The sequence below is a fragment of the Hyla sarda genome, chromosome 9, assembly GCF_029499605.1.
Source record: "Hyla sarda isolate aHylSar1 chromosome 9, aHylSar1.hap1, whole genome shotgun sequence".
Lineage (NCBI taxonomy): Eukaryota > Metazoa > Chordata > Amphibia > Anura > Hylidae > Hyla > Hyla sarda.
Genome location: NC_079197.1, coordinates 171,049,647 through 171,068,352, shown reverse-complemented (window position 1 = coordinate 171,068,352; position 18,706 = coordinate 171,049,647). Strand labels below are relative to the sequence as shown.

The following is an 18,706-nucleotide window of genomic DNA, read 5'->3' as shown; positions in this document are numbered from 1 at the left end:
CTGTGAATTGTAATATACCAGAGCAAAGTGCAAAACTTTTCCCTAAGAAATTCTACACATATTTCTAGGGTGCATTCACATGCGCAGTATTCTGCCCATATTTGATACACAGGATTTGAAGCTGCAGATTTTATGCTGCAGATTTCAATATAAGTACTGTACATGTAAATACACCTATAGACACATTTAAATATAGCTGATATACATGCAGTGGCGGATGAGCTACTATAGACCGACCTTTTCACAAAACCTGGACCCCCCCCCCCCCCACCCACCAACCCCACATAATACCAAACAAAATTAGTCTACTAATACCACATTAAGATTAATACCACTACACAAAGGAGAAATAATACTGCCACATCATTATTATACATTACCACCACACAGTGAACGAATATACTGATACTGAATAAAACCCGGAGTAGTTACTTTATTTTCCCTCCAGGCCTAGATGGCGACTTCTTCCAGGAGACTCGTTTCCGCAGAATCTGTCAGACAAACATTTTAGGCTCTGCACTTTTCCTTCTTCCTGCACCTATACAGACTTTCTATCCTTAGTGCTCCACACTGTGATAATGCCTCCTTTTGTGCCTCACATAATATTAGTGCCCCCACAGAGTAGTTACTCTCCTAATAGTCCCCCCATCCAGTAGATTGCCCCCCAATAGTGGCCACACACAGTAGTTACCCCCATAAAAGTGCTCTGACACAGTAGTTTCCCCATAAATAGTGCCCCGCACAGTGGTGACCCCCTAATAGTCCCCACAGTAGTGTGATCAGAATATAGTGCTCCTCACAGAAGATAGTAGTGATGTTCCGATATCGGTATCATTGCTGTTACAGGACATTTACATGAGGTCTTGTACTCGTGCAAATGTCCCTGATACCTATTTCAACACCTGCCAGGTGATTGAGGAAAGAAGGGGAGCAGAGAAGCATGGTGAGCTGTGGTGTCACAGAGTTAGTGTGAGGGGCGATGAAAGCGGAGGCAGGGAGACGGTACAGCGGCAAGTGACAAGTGGAGGGAGGACAGACAGCATCACTTCTGGGGTAAGGGCTTCTGGTGACTTGGAAAGCTGGGTGACAAACAGTACAGAGTGCAGGGCTTATAGTACTTCTTTCCCAGTCTCCTGAAGGGAATATCTGTCTGGTGAGGCAGCCGTATTGAAGACATAAAGTACCAGATGTCACACTAGTAGTCTGCCATTCAGGAGACTTATAAAGCTTGGGAAGTACTGTAGGTCCTGCACTAAGACTCCTGAATGGCAGAATACTAGTGTGACACTTCAGTACACATAAAGCTGGGGAAATAGTGTGAGCCCTGCACAGGGTACTGGATGTCACCCAGCTTTCCCAGTCTCCTGAAGAGCATATACCCATATAGTGACCCACACAGTGGATACACATATACATACACACATTGGGAGAGATTTATCAAAATCTGTTCTGAGGTAAAGTGGTGCAGTTGCCCATAGCAACCAATCAGATTGCTTCTTTAATTTTTCACAGGCCTTTCCAAAAATGAAAGTAGCGATCTGATTGGTTGCTATGGGCAACTCAGCAACTTTTCTCCTGGACTGGTTTTGATAAATCTCTACCATTACATGTGTACAATTACAATAATAGCTAGGGATCGACCGATTATCGGTTTGGCCGATATTATCGGCCGATATTCACGATTTTGGGCGTTATCGGTATCTGCAATTACCTTGCCGATAATCCGATAATGCCCTGCCCCCCGCGCCACCCACCGCCCCCCCCCCCCACGACCCACCGCACCGCGTCGCACCCCCCCTCCGCACCGCGTCGCACCCCCCACCGCACCGCCCCGGCCCCATTGCCTCCCCCATCCCCGGTTTATAATTACCTGTTCCCGGGGGCCGGGGGCCACGCTATTTCTGGCTCCTGCTGCATCCTGCGTTACGCTGTGCGCAATGACGAGTGACATCCTCAACGCGACGTCACAGTCAGTGCGCACAGTGACAGCTCAGGAGGACGCCACCGGAGCCAGATGTAGAGTGGACTCCGGAAACAGGTAATTATAAAACCGGGGATGGGGGAGGCAATGGGGCCGGGGCGGTGCGGTGGGGGGCGCGGTGAGGTGGTGGGGGTGGTCGCGGTGGCGGTGATAGGACGCGGGAGGACCCCCGGACAGGCAGGGGGAGAGAAGCGGGTGGTGGCGGCGGTCTATGGCACTGCAAAGCCGCTGCAGTTCATTGATTTAAAGCGCCCTCTTTAAATCAATGATCTGCAGCGGTGTCGGGGGGGGGGGGGGGATAAATAGCCGATAACTTATACCGGAATATCGGTATAAGTTATCGGCTATTGGCCCTAACCTCCACAGATTATCGGTATCGGCCCTAAAAAAATATCGATATCGGTCGATCCCTAATACTAACAGACATGCAAGCACAATTAGGCACAGGACATTTACACACATACACACTTTTTATTCAAGATTAGGCACTTCCAACGGATCTTTAAAACTGAGTAAGTTTTTAGTGTGAAAGGGGCCTTATGGGGTCCACATCTTGTCTAGCCACCAGCTTCATTGTCCAGCCTGCAGCCCTTCCCTGCTCCTTTTCCCCGACTGCAGAGCTGTATACAGCAGGAGGGGATCTTACTGAGGGGGATGGGCCCAGGAGAGAGGAGAAGGATCGGGGTACATCTTCCTGCCTGTGTGTGTGGGGAAATGCTGAGCCCGGGAGCTTCCAAGCAGGAGTGCTGGCGGGGTGTGTGGTGCAGGGCAGATGTTGTTACCCTAGGGGCAGATGGCATTATCCCCTTGTATTCATGATGCCAGGGCGTGGTTTAGCCTATAACCACCCAAAGGCATACCGCTGGATCCTGGGCTAGGCCCGGGGGCAATAAAGACTCTGACACCAAGTTACGGACAACGGTAGCTTTACTGAGGGTAGACAGTTGGCAAATAGTGATGTCTCAAACATAAAATTTTCGGGTTAGCGAACGCGAACTTCCGCAAATGTTCGCAAACCAGGCGAACCGCCTTTGACTTCAATGGGCAGGCGAATTTTGAAACCCACAGGGACTCTTTCTGGCCACAATAGTGATTTAAAAGTTGTTTCAAGGGGACTAATACCTGGACTGTGGCGTGCTGGAGGGGGATCCATGGCAAAACTCCAATGGAAAATTACATAGTTGATGCAGAGTCTGGTTTTAATCCATAAAGGGCATAAATCGCCTATTATTCCTAAATTCTTTAGAATAACATGCTTTAGTCGCCTTTAGGCATCACATAGTTAGATTCCCCCCTTTAGGCAGCTGTGGCAGTGTGGCAAGGAAAGGGTGTATTTCCCTTGCTATCTCTGCAGAATGCTCCACCTGTGGCCTGATTAATGAGGTATCAGGAAGGGAAAGTGTGTTTAAAAGGAAAAGAAACAGAATAGTTGGGGCTCCCTGGGTAACAGCATGTTGCTGTAGGGGGAGACACACGGACCCTGTTGAGGAAACACACAGTGAACTGTGAGCGGTCCAAGAAGTGAAGAAGTGGTGTGAACTGTGAGTAACAGCTTGCAGGGGCACATGTTTAATGCTGGCTGAGCGTAGCTCACCAGATAGTAGTCAGGGCATGCTGATATGTGTAGTCAGTGACCAGACGGTCTAGGACTTTGGTTTGTTCCTGAGTTATGTTTTGTTTTTACCTGCAACCTGTCTAAATAAAGCTGGCAATGTGCCAGGCGTGCCTGAATAACCGTTGTCTGCGGGTTTATTGAGTGGAAACGTGTCCCGTGGCAGTGTCCAGGACGATCCCGGAGCTAATCCCCAAGGAGGAATCCTTACAATTGGTGTCGGATGCGGGCAAACACGTTGCTATAAGCAACCAGTGGTCGAGTTGCAGTGAAGTTGTTGCCAAGAGAAAATAATCGTGCATGTTACAAGTGGGAACTCTTTTTCTCAGAGAGGAGACAGGGGGACGAGCCCAGCTGTGGAGTACAAGAACAGGACTGCGCCTGTGGTGAAGTTGTTGTTAGGGGCAACAGATCGCATCAAGCGAGTGGGCGCTCTTTCTCAAGTAAGGAGACAGGTGGATGGGCCACCTGCAGAGTGCAGATTACGTTTTGAGACTGTGTATAAAGGCGTTGCTAGGGGCAAAGGAAAATTTTGTTGGCAAGCGGCTGACATTTTGGCAGAGGACTGTGCTGTGTTTGCAAGGTTTGAAGTGTTGCAAGATGGATGTCCTGATAAGTGCTTTGTTGCAGAGGGCTGCAGCACAAGAGGAAGCAAGCTTTGCAGAGTTTGAAAGGATTGCTATGCATGAGGCATGGCCCAAGACACACTGGGGAAACTTGGTGTTTGGATTCATTGGAGGAGAGGCCCAAAAAGTTAATTGTGAACTGGATCCAAAGATCTTACGGGACTATGAGAAAGTCAAGACAGAGATCCTGACTAAAGTGGGAGTAATCCGCGCTGCAAGACTACAGAGTGCACTGCAGCCTAACAGTGATGCTGGGTTTAAAGTTGCAGAGCTACTTAAAGAGCAAGTGGAGCGATGTTCTGCAGCAGAGAAGCTGGTGAGAGGTGTCCAGCACTAGTGTTGAGCGGCATAGGCCATATTCGAATTCGCGAATATTCGCGAATATATGGACGAATATTCGTCATATATTCGCGAATATTCGCATATTCGTTATATTCTCGTTTTATTTTCGCATACGCGAAGATTCGCGTATGCGAAAATTACCATATGTGAAAATTCGCATATACAAAATTAGCGCGCGCTAAAATTCGCGTATGCGAAAATTAGCATGTGCTAATTTTCGCATATTCGAATTTTCGCACGCCAGTCTCACACAGTAGTATTACAGCCTTCTTTACACCACACAAGCTGGAAGCAGAGAGGGGTGATCACTGTGATGTGTACTGTGAAGAAAAAAAAAAAAAAAAAAAACGAATATTCGTAATTACGAATATATAGCGCTATATTCGCGAAATTCGCGAATTCGCGAATATGCGATATTCGCGAATAATATTCGAATTGCGAATATTCGCGAGCAACACTATCCAGCACCAGCCCTTAACCGATTGGACGGCAAGAGATTCTGGTAAGACTGTTCCAGGGGTTATGGGGGCCATGTTTAGAGACTGAGACTGTACATAAGAATGAGGGGACTGTGCATAAAAATGCTGAGTCGGAGGGTAGTGTTTCCCTAGTTGACTGTGTGAACAGTGTTCAAGGTGGTACCAACCTATGTCCAGTTGCAAAATCATGTGAGGGTGGGGAACCCCTCATGAAGACTGATGGGACTGTTCACACTGTGCAGATCGGATTGAAAAAATCTGGTGAACAGAAAATGTTAAATGCAGGACTGGGAGAAAATGTAACAAAACACACTTTGCCTGAGTTAGGTCCTAGTGCTATGAACTGTCCTGTAAATTTTGAACATGTGCAATCTGATAATGTTTTTAATGAAAAACTTATGTTGATGTGCTCAGATGTAAAGAGAACTGCTGCCACCTCTGACAGGACAAAAGAAAACCTGTGTGAGCTGGAAATAGAAGGGAAAAAGATGATGGTTTTGTTAGACCCTAGATGTGTAATAAGTCTGGTAAAGTCCAGCAGGAGAAAGCCAGACCCTGCTATAATGTCTATGCAGGCTGGTATTTGGGGTTATAAAATGGTTAATGTCTGTATTTCTACTCCCTATGGTACTATAGGTCACAAGGTTGCAATAGAGCCCTCCTTGGAGTATGATGTAGTACTGGGGACGGATTTTCAATTTTTTCCGCAATTATGGGAAGACTGTCAGGTGACTAGAGCAGGTACACCTGATAGGCCCACAACACTTGACTTGCACCACACACTAGTGGAGAGTTACTCAGCAGAGGCTGAGGACGGGGAGTGTCAGCAGTCACTAGATATATGTCAGATAGGGGTCTGCCAGACTGCTGGGGGAGCTGAAGACCAGACCGTGAGTCAAGTCCAAGAGGATCCAGCGACTCAAGTTACAAGTGTGCCTCTGACTGAAACAGAATCTTCAGTGAAACCAGAAACGGATCAGGTACAGGAACATGGGTTCCATTCGGCAGCTGAAGGTGAGCCCAAGGTGGGGCTAGAGTTGCGCTGTCACCTGGAAGAAGTGAATGAGACTGGAAAAGAGGAAGCTATGCTGAACCTTGTGAACAAAGATGAGCCAAAAGGGGAGTTGAAATTGCACGGTCATCTGGAAGAGGTGACTGGAAAAGAAGCTGCAGAGATGTCTGTGGATAATGCAGAAGTACTGAAGAGAGTACATGTGGAGCTGGGCGCTGCGCTTACTGTCACAGAGTCCTGAGTGAAGGAGATGTCACGTCTGGACCAGAGATGGATCGTGACCAGGAAGGTCGAACCACTGGACCAGATGTTGTTGCAGACCCAGGAGCCCTAGACCTTTCTGCTGGGCAGCAGAGAGACAGTGTTGAAGTGAAAGAGAAGTCTGCCAGTGAGCAGAGAGACAGTCCAGAGAGACTGTCCAGGAACTACCCTGAAGCCCAAGTGGCCAAGACCCTTGAAAAGGGGGAGACTACTCCTAAAGGTGGAGAAGAGTCTGAACGAGTTGGCTTGAAGGAAGAGACAGGCCAAGGACAAGTGACTGTCAGAGGACAAGAGAATGTCTCAAGGTCCAGCAGCGAGAGTAAGGAGACCGCTGTAAGTAAGAGATCTCGGAAAAAACGCGCTGGTCTTGGTAAAAAAAGGGAGCAGATCCAGAACCTTGAAGAAACCTTACAGATGGTTTCTGCTAAATTGTCTCAAAAGGAAGAAGTAGTTAATCACCTGACAGAGGAGAAAGAAAAAACGCTTGCAGACTTGAATAAAGAGCAGGAAGCGACGCTTCAGCTGCAGAAAGATATGGAGCTCCACAAAAGTGAGTTTGCAGCTCTGCAGGAGGAACTGTCCCACTCCCAGGGTCTTATGACCAGCAAGGAGAGAGAATTGGAGATTCTGGCCAAGCAGATCTCATTCAAGGATGAAGTGAATGTCCTGTGTGGGGCATATCTGGCTCTACAAAGTGATCATAAGGCTAGGTTGGTAGCCATGGAAGAGCTGGAGAAGGAGAAAGTGGTAATGGCTCATAAGGTGCAGAGCCTGGAGGCGCAGAACGAAACGCACATTAAGTCTCGCGCAGCTGCCTTGGATTCACTGGGTACTCAGCTCTCTGAACAAGAGGCTCAGCTAAAAGTCTATGAGCAGAAAGTGTCCAAGATGGCGCAACTGAATAAAGACAATGAGCAGATGAGAGAACAACTGCTGTCCCTGGAGGATACTGTCAAAAACTTGACAGAATTGCTGGAAAGTGAGAAGAACAACTCTGCTAAGCTCAAGAGTGAGCAGCAGAAATGTTTAAAGCTGGAAGGGAACATGAAGGTCCTAAAAGAAAGTAGGGACCAAGCTATAGTAGAACTGGCTAACGAGAGGTTAAAAGTGTCTCAGATGGAAACTGAGGCCAAAGCCACAGCCGTCCGTGTAAAAGAAGAAAAACTGCTTGTGGGGCAAAAGCTACTGGAGACAGGGATGCTTTCTCTAAAAAAGGCGGAGTCTAAACAATGGACGCAAGAAACAGTAGAGTCTGAAGACCATGAGAAGAAGCCATATGAAAGGTCCTCTGAAGCTGAGACTGAGGTGAAACCATATGGGAAGTCCTCTAAAGCTGAGACTGAGGTGAAACCATATGGGAAGTCCTCTGAAACTGCAGAGATATTGACATTGGATGGTGAAAATTCTGAGGCAGAGAAGTTCTCTGAGGTAGAAGTTAAACCAGAGATAACTGCAGAAGCTGCAAGTAAAGTCAGTGACACATCTGAAGGTGCAGGTGAAAAACTGCCTAAAGGAGCCAAGAGTTCTCAGCCTAAAAATGAGCCAGTGAAGGTTGGTGTCCCTAAAGAAAGGGCTAATAAGAAAGCAGAGTCCTTAAAAAGAGGTCACTGTGATAGAAGACTGGGTCGTGGTAGAATCCCTGAGAGGCACTGGATTAGTTTCAGAAAACATCGGAAGAAAGTCCGCAGAAGTAGAATTTGGAGAAGAGTCCGTCTCAAGGAGAAGATGGACAGGTGCATTAAAGGGAAGCCTCCTGAAATTGTGGAGGATGACTTAGAAGACCTGCAAATGGGTGATACAGGCTCGGTTGGCCACCAGCAAAGTTCGGGCAATGGTCATACCAGTGACAGAAGAAGACAAAGGCCTGGAGCATCTGCCTTGTCCGCACCTAGTGTCCAGAGCACTGCACAGACAAAGATGAAGAACCTGGTGTTGGAAAGGTGTGACATGAATGGAGCTTTTTACAAGGAATTTGTCAAAGGTGACCAAAAGTGTTGTGCTTGGTGGCTGATGAAAGTGTGAATGAAAGAAGGGTGCACTATTGAAGTGGTGCAGATAAAATCTACTGATGAAGGAAGCCAAGTGCCTCAAAACCTGTTGGACGTAGTTGTTCAAGGAAAAGGAAAGGCAGTTGGACTCTGCCTTTTTAATACAAGTGCTCCTTCCCGGTGGTCTGAGCAGAGGGGGGGGGGGGGATATGTGGCAGTGTGGCAAGGAAAGGGTGTATTTCCCTTGCTATCTCTGCAGAATGCTCCTCCTGTGGCCTGATTAATGAGGTATCAGGAAGGGAAAGTGTGTTTAAAAGGAAAAGAAACAGAATAGTTGGGGCTCTCCCTGGGTAACAGCATGTTGCTGTAGGGGGAGACACACGGACCCTGTTGAGGAAACACACAGTGAACTGTGAGCGGTCCAAGAAGTGAAGAAGTGGTGTGAACTGTGAGTAACAGGTTGCAGGGGCACATGTTTTATGCTGGCTGAGGGTAGCTCACCAGATAGTAGTCAGGGCATGCTGATATGTGTAGTCAGTGACCAGACGGTCTAGGACTTTGGTTTGTTCCTGAGTTATGTTTTGTTTTTACCTGCAACCTGTCTAAATAAAGCTGGCAATGTGCCAGGCGTGCATGAATAACCGTTGTCTGCGGGTTTATTGAGTGGAAACGTGTCCCGTGGCAGTGTCCAGGACGATCCCGGAGCTAATCCCCAAGGAGGAATCCTTACACAGCACATAGATTTCCCCATATTAGGCAGCACATAGTTAGAGCCCCCCTTTAGGCAGCACATAGTTAGATCCCCCCTTTAGCCATCACATAGTTAGATCCCCCCTATAGGCAGTACATAGATTTCCCCATATCAGGCAGCACATAGTTAGAGCCCCCCTTTAGGCAGCATATAGGTAGAGCCCCCCTTTAGGCAGCACATAGTGGGATTTGAACCCAAGGCCCCAGCGCTGCAAGGCAGCAGTACTAATCTCTGAGCCACCATGCTACCCTTACAATACATCTAATATGCTCGGTTGCTAAAATGGACAGAGATGTCAGCAGAGAGTACCAGAAAAATTAGGCATGTACACATGGCTCAAAAAGTTGGTATTGTTGCAGCCGCTGTATGTACACACAGCATGTACACATGGCTGAAAAATAAGAACAAGCGCATATCCAGAAGACTCTATAATGCAAGACGGAGAAACACAAAGAAATTATTTTTCATCAAATAAAGAAACAGAGTTCTTCAAGTTTAAATTATCATAAAGTCCAGAAGATTCTATAATGCAGGACGGTGAAAAGCACAAAGAAATCCTTTTCAAAATAAAAGGGTCCCACAACAGGCACGACAGCATGAAAGACCCATTTGCTCAAGGTTGAATGCCGAGCTACTCATGTCCCGTTCCTCGTCCTCAGTGATGTCAGGGAAGGTATCCTCTTCTTCTCCCCAGCCACGTACAACACCACGGGAACCAGATAGGTGACAATGAGCACTCTGGGATGCCTGCTGTGGTTGGTCTTCCTCCTCCTCTTCAAAGCCACATTCCTCCTCTGACTCCTCTTCCTCACAATCCTCTTCCAGCGTTGCCGCAGGTCCAGCAAGCGATGCTGATATGGCTGTTTCTGGTAGTGATGGTGTCCACAACTCTTCCTCTTCACGCTCATCTACTGCATTATCCAACACTCTTCGCAGGGCAAGCTCCAGGAAGAAAACAAATGGTATGATGTCGCTGATGGTGCCTTCGGTGCGACTGACTAGGTTTGTCACCTCCTCAAAAAGACGCATGAGCCTACAGGCATTGCGCATGAGCGTCCAGTAACGTGGCAAAAAAATTCCCAGCTCCGCAGATGATGTCCTAGCACCCCGGTCATACAAATATTCGTTAACGGCTTTTTCTTGTTGGAGCAGGCGGTCGAACATTAGGAGTGTTGAATTCCAACGTGTTGGGCGTCGCAAATCAAGCGCCTCACTGGCATGACGGACAGAGATGTCAGCAGAGAGTACCAGAAAAATTAGGCATGTACACATGGCTGAAAAATTTGGTTTTGTTGCAGCCGCTGCTGTAGCAGCAGCCTGAAAAATTTCAGTTTGTTTACCAGCCAGAAAGTGCCCTAAAACATTGCGGCTTGAACCATAGTTGGTGGCGGATAAGTCATGCAAGTCATCCTTGGTCGCCCCCTTACCCAGACGGAACGTGATTGGTCGGATTCTTCAAAAAAGAGTTGCCGCCGATGCCTCTTGGAATCCTCCAAAGAGGAAATACACGTCTCATCCCTGATTGGTCGCCGCCCAGCAGCGATTGGTCGAATTCTTCAAAAAAAATTGCTGCCGATGCCTCTAGGAATCTCCCAAAGAGGAATTATACGTCTTTAACCTGATTGGTCGCCGCCCGGACCTGCCCAGCAGCGATTGGCTGAAAGATTTGAAAGACATCCTGCCGCCACCAGCAGCAAAGACTTAAAACCTGAACTCATACGTCCCCTCTCTGATTGGCTCACTCGACATCCCGAACAGCCAATCAGAGTTAAGCCTACCATCCCCATGCCCATGTTTGGATGACATCCCCTCACCGACTTTTTCCTATGACAGCGTAACTGTACACAGCCATGTACGGCACGTTCCTGATTGGTTGCCCCCATACCATCCAGCAGCGAGCGACCAATCAGCTTCATGAGGCACGTCTTCATTCAAAATCCACCGCGGCAACCCTGCACAGCGTCACCAGGTTTACCCAATGCACAGTGTAGGTGATATACCTGCCCTGACCATGCTTTGCAGACCAGGTATCAGTTGTCAGATGGACCCTTGCCCCAACAATGTGTGCCAGACATGCCATTACTTCCTGTTGCACAATCGAGTACCGGTTGGGGATTGCCTTTTGTGAAAATAAATTTTGGCCGGGTACCTTCCACTGCGGTGTCCCAATAGAGAAAAACATTTTTTAGCTATTTAAAAAAATTTTTTTTTACATTTTTTTGAATTTTTTTTAAAAGCTGGCGGGATATGAGTTCAGACAAGCCAGCTGTCAGATGCCGGGCTAGGGGGTGACCTTTTGACATTGGCATCTTACGCTCAAACATGTCCTTGACAGACGTAGACATAGAGTAGACACTGTAGGCCTGACACACACGCTTGCAGACAACTAACTGCTATTCAATCTATTATAGTCAAAAAAAAATTTTTTTTGTTAAATTTACACAACTGTCACACCACATATGATTTGCACTAGTGTGACAATGAGCCCAGCAGGCCCAAATGTGAAGTGTGAAGTGAACTGACTGATTTTATTTCACAGCCCAAAAAGTTTTTTTTTTTTTTTTTGCACAAGTGTCACACCAAATGTGATTTGCACTAGGGTGATACAATTTGCCCTGCAGGCAAAAAAAAACTGGCAACTGTGACGTGAACTGACAGTGACTGGTTTTATTTAACAGCCAAAAAAGGTATATTTTTTAAAAAATTTGCACAGCTGTCACACCAAATATGATTTGCACTAGTGTGACAATGAGCAAAAAAGCTTGCCAGCGGAGTTCCCCTTTTAAGCAGTGTGAGGAGAAAGGGTGAAAAGAAGCCAATACAGTGGAGGCGCTGCTTGAGTGGTGAAATTACTGAGAAACTCAGGCGGTGCAGGATAACTATTTTTATTTATATAAATTGGGACAACGTGTTTCGGTATCCACTGATGCCTTCCTCAGGTCCACTTAACAATTCCCATATTTCTATGTTCAATGTGGGAGAGCTGGAGGATGATCCTGTCTTGGCGTCTGCACCGTTGCTGGTCTGTGCCAACACAACACTGGACATGTCGAAGCCACCAAAGGAGCTCCTCCTTGGCCTCCTGCGACAGAGGAACCTCGTCCGAGTAGGATAGACCCCCTCGTAAATACTTGATCTTTAAGCGTTGGAGTGCCCTGTAATGCAATGGGGCCGGAAAGATCGCCAGAGTAGAAGCTGTTAACAGTACGACAAGGAAACCACTTGTTTCCCCGAATTTCTTTGCGGATCATGGCCAACTTCTTGGTCTGCAAATATATCCACCAGAAAATTCACGATGTCAACACCCACTTTTTCACGTTGATCAGGAAACCCAGTTCTGAAAGGAGGGTTATTGTCCACTGCACATGCTGCCTGGCCAGATCGCTCGTAGGCGCCATGATCAAAATATTGGCGAGGTAGACGATCAAACAAATGCCCCCGACTTCGTAGCATGGCCATGACCAGTTTCAACAGTTTGGTGAAACACCACGGAGCGGATGACAGACCGAACGAGAGCCACGTGAACTCCCACTTGCAGTCCTCCCAACAGAACTGGAGATATCGATGGAAAGAAGGGTGAATCGGCACCGTAAGGTACGCATCCTTCAGAACTATCTTCGCTAGCCAGTCTCCTGGCAGCAGAAGATCTCTGAGTAGATGTATCCCTTCCATTTTAAAATGCCGATACATCACATACTCGTTTAGGTACCGTAAATTGATCACAGGCCGGTGCCCTCCGTCTTTCTTTTTGACCAAAATATGTTGCTCACAAAGCTTGGAGCTTACCAAGGCACCTCTTTTATGACATGTTTTAGCTTTAAGTTTGTCAATTCCGTGCAAATCAGATCTCTGTCTGACTCTGCGAATTGAATCGCTACTGGCCATTGGGCATGTACAGGAGTGCATACGAACTCGATGCAATAGCCCGACACCACCTGTAGCACCCACAGATCTGACAAGATCCGGGACCAGGCGTGGGAAAAATACACCAGTCGGCCCCCACCGGTATCTCCGGAAGCACTGAAGTAACAAATCTCACCTGTGCCCCTTGCTCTCGGGAACCCACGTGCTGCTCCTTGTGCTCTCCAAGGGCGGCCCCTGGTCGGGAAAAAGGGGGTGACAGGTTGTGTCGCTGGAACAGTGACATAGTGTTGTCTGTCTGGAAGGAAATGTACAGCCCCTCTGTTATAGGGTCGATAATATGATCCGCGGCTGGAAGGGCAACCTCTACCCCTTACAGCCTTGTTGAAAACCTTGCCCTGGGAAGATTTCTTAAGTGAGGTCTGGGCCTTATCGAGACTGGAAAACAGTCCAACGAATTTGTTTATATTTTTAATAAAGACTCGCCAAATAGAAGGCCATCCGCAGATGGGCCCAGCTCTTCGCTGGCTAAATGTGCCAATTGTGGGTCCAGCCTAATAAGGATGGACCTACAGCGTTCCGCCGACATAGCAGTATTGGCATTTCCAAGCATACATATTGCCCGCAATGTCCACCCCCTCAGGACATCCGCGTCTACAGATGAGCCCGAAGCGACCGCCTGTTTAGACAAGTCTAATATCTTGGTCAATGGACCCAGGACATCCAGTAGCTTGTCCTGCACTCCCTTAAATGACTTATCTATTCCCTTCTTCGGGTTCTTGCCCTATTTGAGAAGGTATTTCACAAGGATGGGTTCCAACTCAGGCATCATCAACACTTTATTGCCAATGGATGGCCTAGGGCATTCTGCCCTGAGTTTGTTGCGGTTGCCGCGATCCAACGATTTACGCAACCAGGCTGTAATATAATTGGACACCTGCGTCAGGGGTGTCCAATCTCCGGACCTAGGGTGTTTAATGTCGTCCGGATTAAAATAGGGAACTCCTAACGAGTCCGAAATGGCCCCAGAGGGGGGCTCAGTCTTGGAAGTAGGCGTAGACGAAGGGCCAGCCTCCTCCTCAAAAACCTTGTCTTCTCACTCAGATCAGTATCATGATAATCAGAAATCCCATCTGACTCTTCCTCCGACTCATCTACGAAAGTTCCGTTTATTCCGTTTGGAGGAACGAGAGGCCCAACCAATTGTATCATCCCTGTGGGCTGGGGGTCTAGCACTCAGAATATCAGTATCCTCAGGAGGCACTGAGGTCTTATCGGGTTTCACGCCATCCCCAGAAGCTGGCGGACCAGGGGGACAGGTAAGAAGGTCTGAACAGTGTCGTCTCTTCCGGGTCTTAGTAGGCTGGAAGCCTGAGATGACAGATGGGAGGTGATATGTGGTGCGGCGGGCATTGCCGACCCCTCCGGGCGTGGCTGTGTGAGCGCCAGAGATACAGATCATGATATACAGGGTGGGACATTTATATGGATACACCTTGATAAAATGGGAATGGTTGGTGATATTAACTTCCTGTTTGTGGCACATTAGTATATGTGAGGGGGGAAAACTTTTCAAGATGGGTGGTGACCATGGTGGCCATTTTGAAGTCGGACATTTTTAATTCAACTTTTGTTTTTTTCAATAGGAAGAGGGTCATGTGACACATCAAACTTATTGGGAATTTCACAAGAAAAACAATGATGTGCTTGGTTTTAATGTAACTTTATTCTTTCATGAGTTATTTACAAGTTTCTGACCACTTATAAAATGTGTTCAATGTGCTGCCCATTGTGTTGGATTGTCAATGCAACCCTCTTCTCCCACTCTTCACACACTGATAACAACACCGCAGGAGAAATGCTAGCACAGGCTTCAAGTATTCGTAGTTTCAGGTGCTGCACATCTCGTATATTCACATCATAGACAATTGCCTTCAGATGACGCCAAAGATAAAAGTCTAAGGGGGTCAGATCGGGAGACCTTGGGGGCCATTCAACTGGACCAAGACGACCAATCCACTTTCCAGGAAACTGTTCATCTAGGAATGCTTGAACCTGACACCCATAATGTGGTGGTGCACCATCCAAGGTCCATTTCTGAGCTATGGCCGGTGTGTTATCCTGCATACAATGCAGATATAAAGCAATGCTCTTTAGAAAATTCTCTAGCAATGTACACCTAATCTGAATTAATGAATGTTGGCTGACATTTTTATGAAAAAAAAAAAAAAAAGAATTTACACATTTTTGTGAATGTTTGCCATAACCCATGTATATGTACATCTTGCGCCCGCTGCCACGATATGAAGCATGCTCAGGAATTGAGCACGCTTCATACCTGGTGGGTCCAGGATGCTCTCAGCAACTGGGACCTATGGCAAATGCCAGACATCATTGATCGGGCTGATGCCCGGCATTAACCCTTTAGACACTGCAATCATATTTGACTGCGGCGTCTAAACCGGGAAAAATTTACTCTGTGGTAGCTCAGTGGAGCTGATCAGGACACCCGTGGTAGCATTGCAGGGTGCTGATCACCTGAGAGGATGGTGAGCAGGACCTTAACTTCCTCCTCGCTGTCTGATTGGCGCTCCAATGGTGCAAGCTATGGCAGCCCGGAGCAATGGAGCACCGATAACAGTGATCAATACTGTTCTCTGGCACAGCATTGTTCAGTGTTTGAAAGCTAAACATATCATGTAATATTCCCCTGTGGGGACTAGAAAAATAGTGAATAAAATGTAAAAAACCCTTCCCCAATAAAAATGTGAATTAACCCTAATAAAAGTTTGAATCAGCCCCCTTTTCTCATTCTTTTTAATGAAATAATGTAAACAAAAATAAATCATATGTGGTATCGCCGCATGTGTAAATGTCTGACCTAATAAAATAAAACAATTATACTGCATGATCAATGGCGTAAATGTAAAAAAACACCAAAGTCCAGAATTATGTTATTTTTGGTCACTTCATATACCAGAAAAAAAGTTGAAAAAGCGATCAAAAAGTCCTATTAAAAGAAAAAATACAGATCACGGCGCAAAAAGTGAGCCCTCATACATTCTTGTACATGGAAAAATAAAAAGTTAAAGGTGTCACAGGGGACAATTTTAAGCATGCCTATTTTCATACGAAAAGTAAAGAATTTTTAAAATTAGTAAAATAACACAAAATCTGTTTAAGTTGGTCCGTGGGTCGTATGGCCCTACAGAATAAAGATAACATGTCATTTTTACCGAAAAGTGCACTGCATAGAAAGGAAACCCCTGAAAGTTGCAAATGGATGCTTTCTTTTTTTTTTATTTCACCTCACACATTTTTTTTTTGTTTACTGTAGATTTTGTGGTAAAATTAGTGATATATAGGACAATTGGTGGTGAAAACAATAATACCTCATATGGGTCTGTAGAATTGAAAGCATTATGGCTATTAGGTGTCGAGGAGGAAAAAACAAAGGTGCAAAAATGAAAAAATCCCAGTGTCCTTAAAGGGTACTCCGCCCCAAGACATCTTATCCCCTATCCAAAGGTTAGGCGATAAGATGTCTGATAGTGGGGGTCCCGCCTCTGGGGACCCCCGCGATCTCTACTGCTGCACCCCTGTACATCAGCAGCCTGGAGCTATGTTTGCTTCGTGGCTAATGAGAGGCGATACAGGGGACAGGGTATTGTGATGTCATGGCCCCGCCCCCTGGTGACATAATGCCCCGCCCCATCAATGCAAGTCAATGGGAGGGGGCGTGGCGGCCATCACGCCCCCTCCCCTAGGCTTGCATTGAGGGGGTGGGGCGTGACATCACGAGAGGGCGGGGCAGTGACGTCATGATACCCTGTCCCCTGTATCGCCTGTCATTAGCCACGAGCAAACATAGCTCCAGGCTGCTGATGTACGGGGGTGCAGCAGGAGAGATCGCTTGGGACCCCCACTATCAGACATCTTATCCCTATCCTTTGGATAGGGGATAAGATGTCTAGGGGCGGAGTACCCCTTTAAGGGGATAATCATACCCTTAAATTGAAAACTGAGTCACAATGAAAACATGCAAAAATGAAAGAAGTGCAACCCCTGCTGGTCAAAGTGTCTGTCCCATAAGACTTAATGTATTTGCACCCCCCAAATAGGGGACATTCCCAATAGCGGACGTGGACATATCCAATAGGGAACAAAACCCTCTCATTAGGGGACAAAACACTCCCAATAGGGGACAAACCACTCCCAATAGGGGACAACCAGGCTTATGTGCTAGCCCTACCTTGTACACAGGGCCATCGTCAGGGGATACAGCCAATACCCCAGTAAGGGGCCCAGGTCCCCGCTGCACCCCCCTACAAAAGCCCCAGCACAGAAGCAGAAGACCGCTGTTTAAACAGTGTACTCCTGCTTCTGTACATATGCTGGCCATATCATTCCCCCCCCCCCTCCTTCCCTGATCCCTCAAGGCCATTTTATTTCCCTTGTGCCAAATCATTTTCTCTTGATCCCCTCCTGTGCCATTTTATTCCCCCTCTATTCCCCTGTGTCACTTCATAAAGGGGGGGGGGGGTGATGAATTTACACAGAGAGTAATAAAGGGGAAATTAAATGGCCCAGGGGGATCAAGGAGAAATGATGTGGTACAGGGAGTAAGGGGGATAATTTGGCACAAGGCATGGGGGAATAAGGTGGCACAGTGTATAAAGGGGGATGAAATGATACAGGGGGAGGGATAAGTGGTAATTACACAGCACTGGGAGAGTCTACTGTAATATTATTTTTTTATCATGTTTTATAGGTAATTACACCCTGTAGTGAACACAGAACAGTATTCGATCATTTAGGAAGATTTTTGAGCCTTTTTTCCCGTCTCTCAATAGTAGACACTCTTTTATTCCTCATGAGTGTCCACTATGGAGAGATTCTACTGTATATTCATTCTGTGGGTTGTGAGGGTACCAGCTTACAGATCCTTTAATTAAATGTTAATGTCATTAATATCTTTGGCTGGAAACTCTCATATACCAATAAATTCTACAATGACAGGCAAGTATTATAGAAATATTTTAGGTTCACAAATTAATCACTTACCTGGTGAGGAGCCTTTACACAGAGTGATCTCAGATACAAGAAGGGAACAGAACAGCAGGGATAGACATTTCTCAAGAAAACCAAGAGCCCCCATTTATCCAGAGAAGAATCCTTACTTGTGGATGATCCTAACACTTACACTGAATAGTACAATATAATATGGTGTTACTACACTGTATGTTTCTTCTTTAGATATACAGGGTTCTACCTTCCTATTTAAGAACCAATGAAAAAATGTTTTATAGTCATCACTTGTAACCAGGCAAAGTGTTTCGCAGGGAGTACAGATCACTAATGTAAGATTGTAATGTAAGATTCTCTATCACTACTCTGCCCCAGTGTGCAGCAGATTTGCTGCTTGGGCTTTTGGTACGGATAGTGTTAATGTAGAAGAAAAAAAATAATCAGCTTGAAATCATTTGTGGATTTGCTGTGTATCTGCACCTCATGTCAGTTTATGTAAAGATTTTGTGCAGATTTTTTTTTACAAGTGTGAATGAAATTTTTGCACATTCTATCCACTTAGCCACTACTTTACCACGTTACAGATTTTCCATATGAAAATCTGCTGAAGGAAATCCTCAGCATACCCTAAGGATTAGAGTTGAATGAACCTTTGGAAAGTTTGTTTCACCTGACTCGCTGAACTTTTCAAAAATTACGAGTTCGGACCAGTTCAACTACAAAAGCAATAAGCCCCTAAACACGTCTATAACACCGCCAAACAGC

General features: G+C 46.5%; 1 protein-coding gene across 1 annotated transcript in view; it reads right to left on the bottom strand.

The window, feature by feature from the left end:
- LOC130291006 (H-2 class II histocompatibility antigen, E-S beta chain-like) overlaps nucleotides 1-18,152 on the bottom strand; it is a 59,836-nt gene extending 41,684 nt beyond the window's left edge. The window contains exon 1 of the mRNA XM_056539326.1: nucleotides 17,978-18,152. Within this exon, the coding sequence (XP_056395301.1) occupies nucleotides 17,978-18,071 (94 nt within the window). The 5' untranslated portion in view covers nucleotides 18,072-18,152. The remainder of the gene's footprint in view (nucleotides 1-17,977) is intronic.
- Between the last annotated feature and the right edge of the window lie 554 nt (nucleotides 18,153-18,706).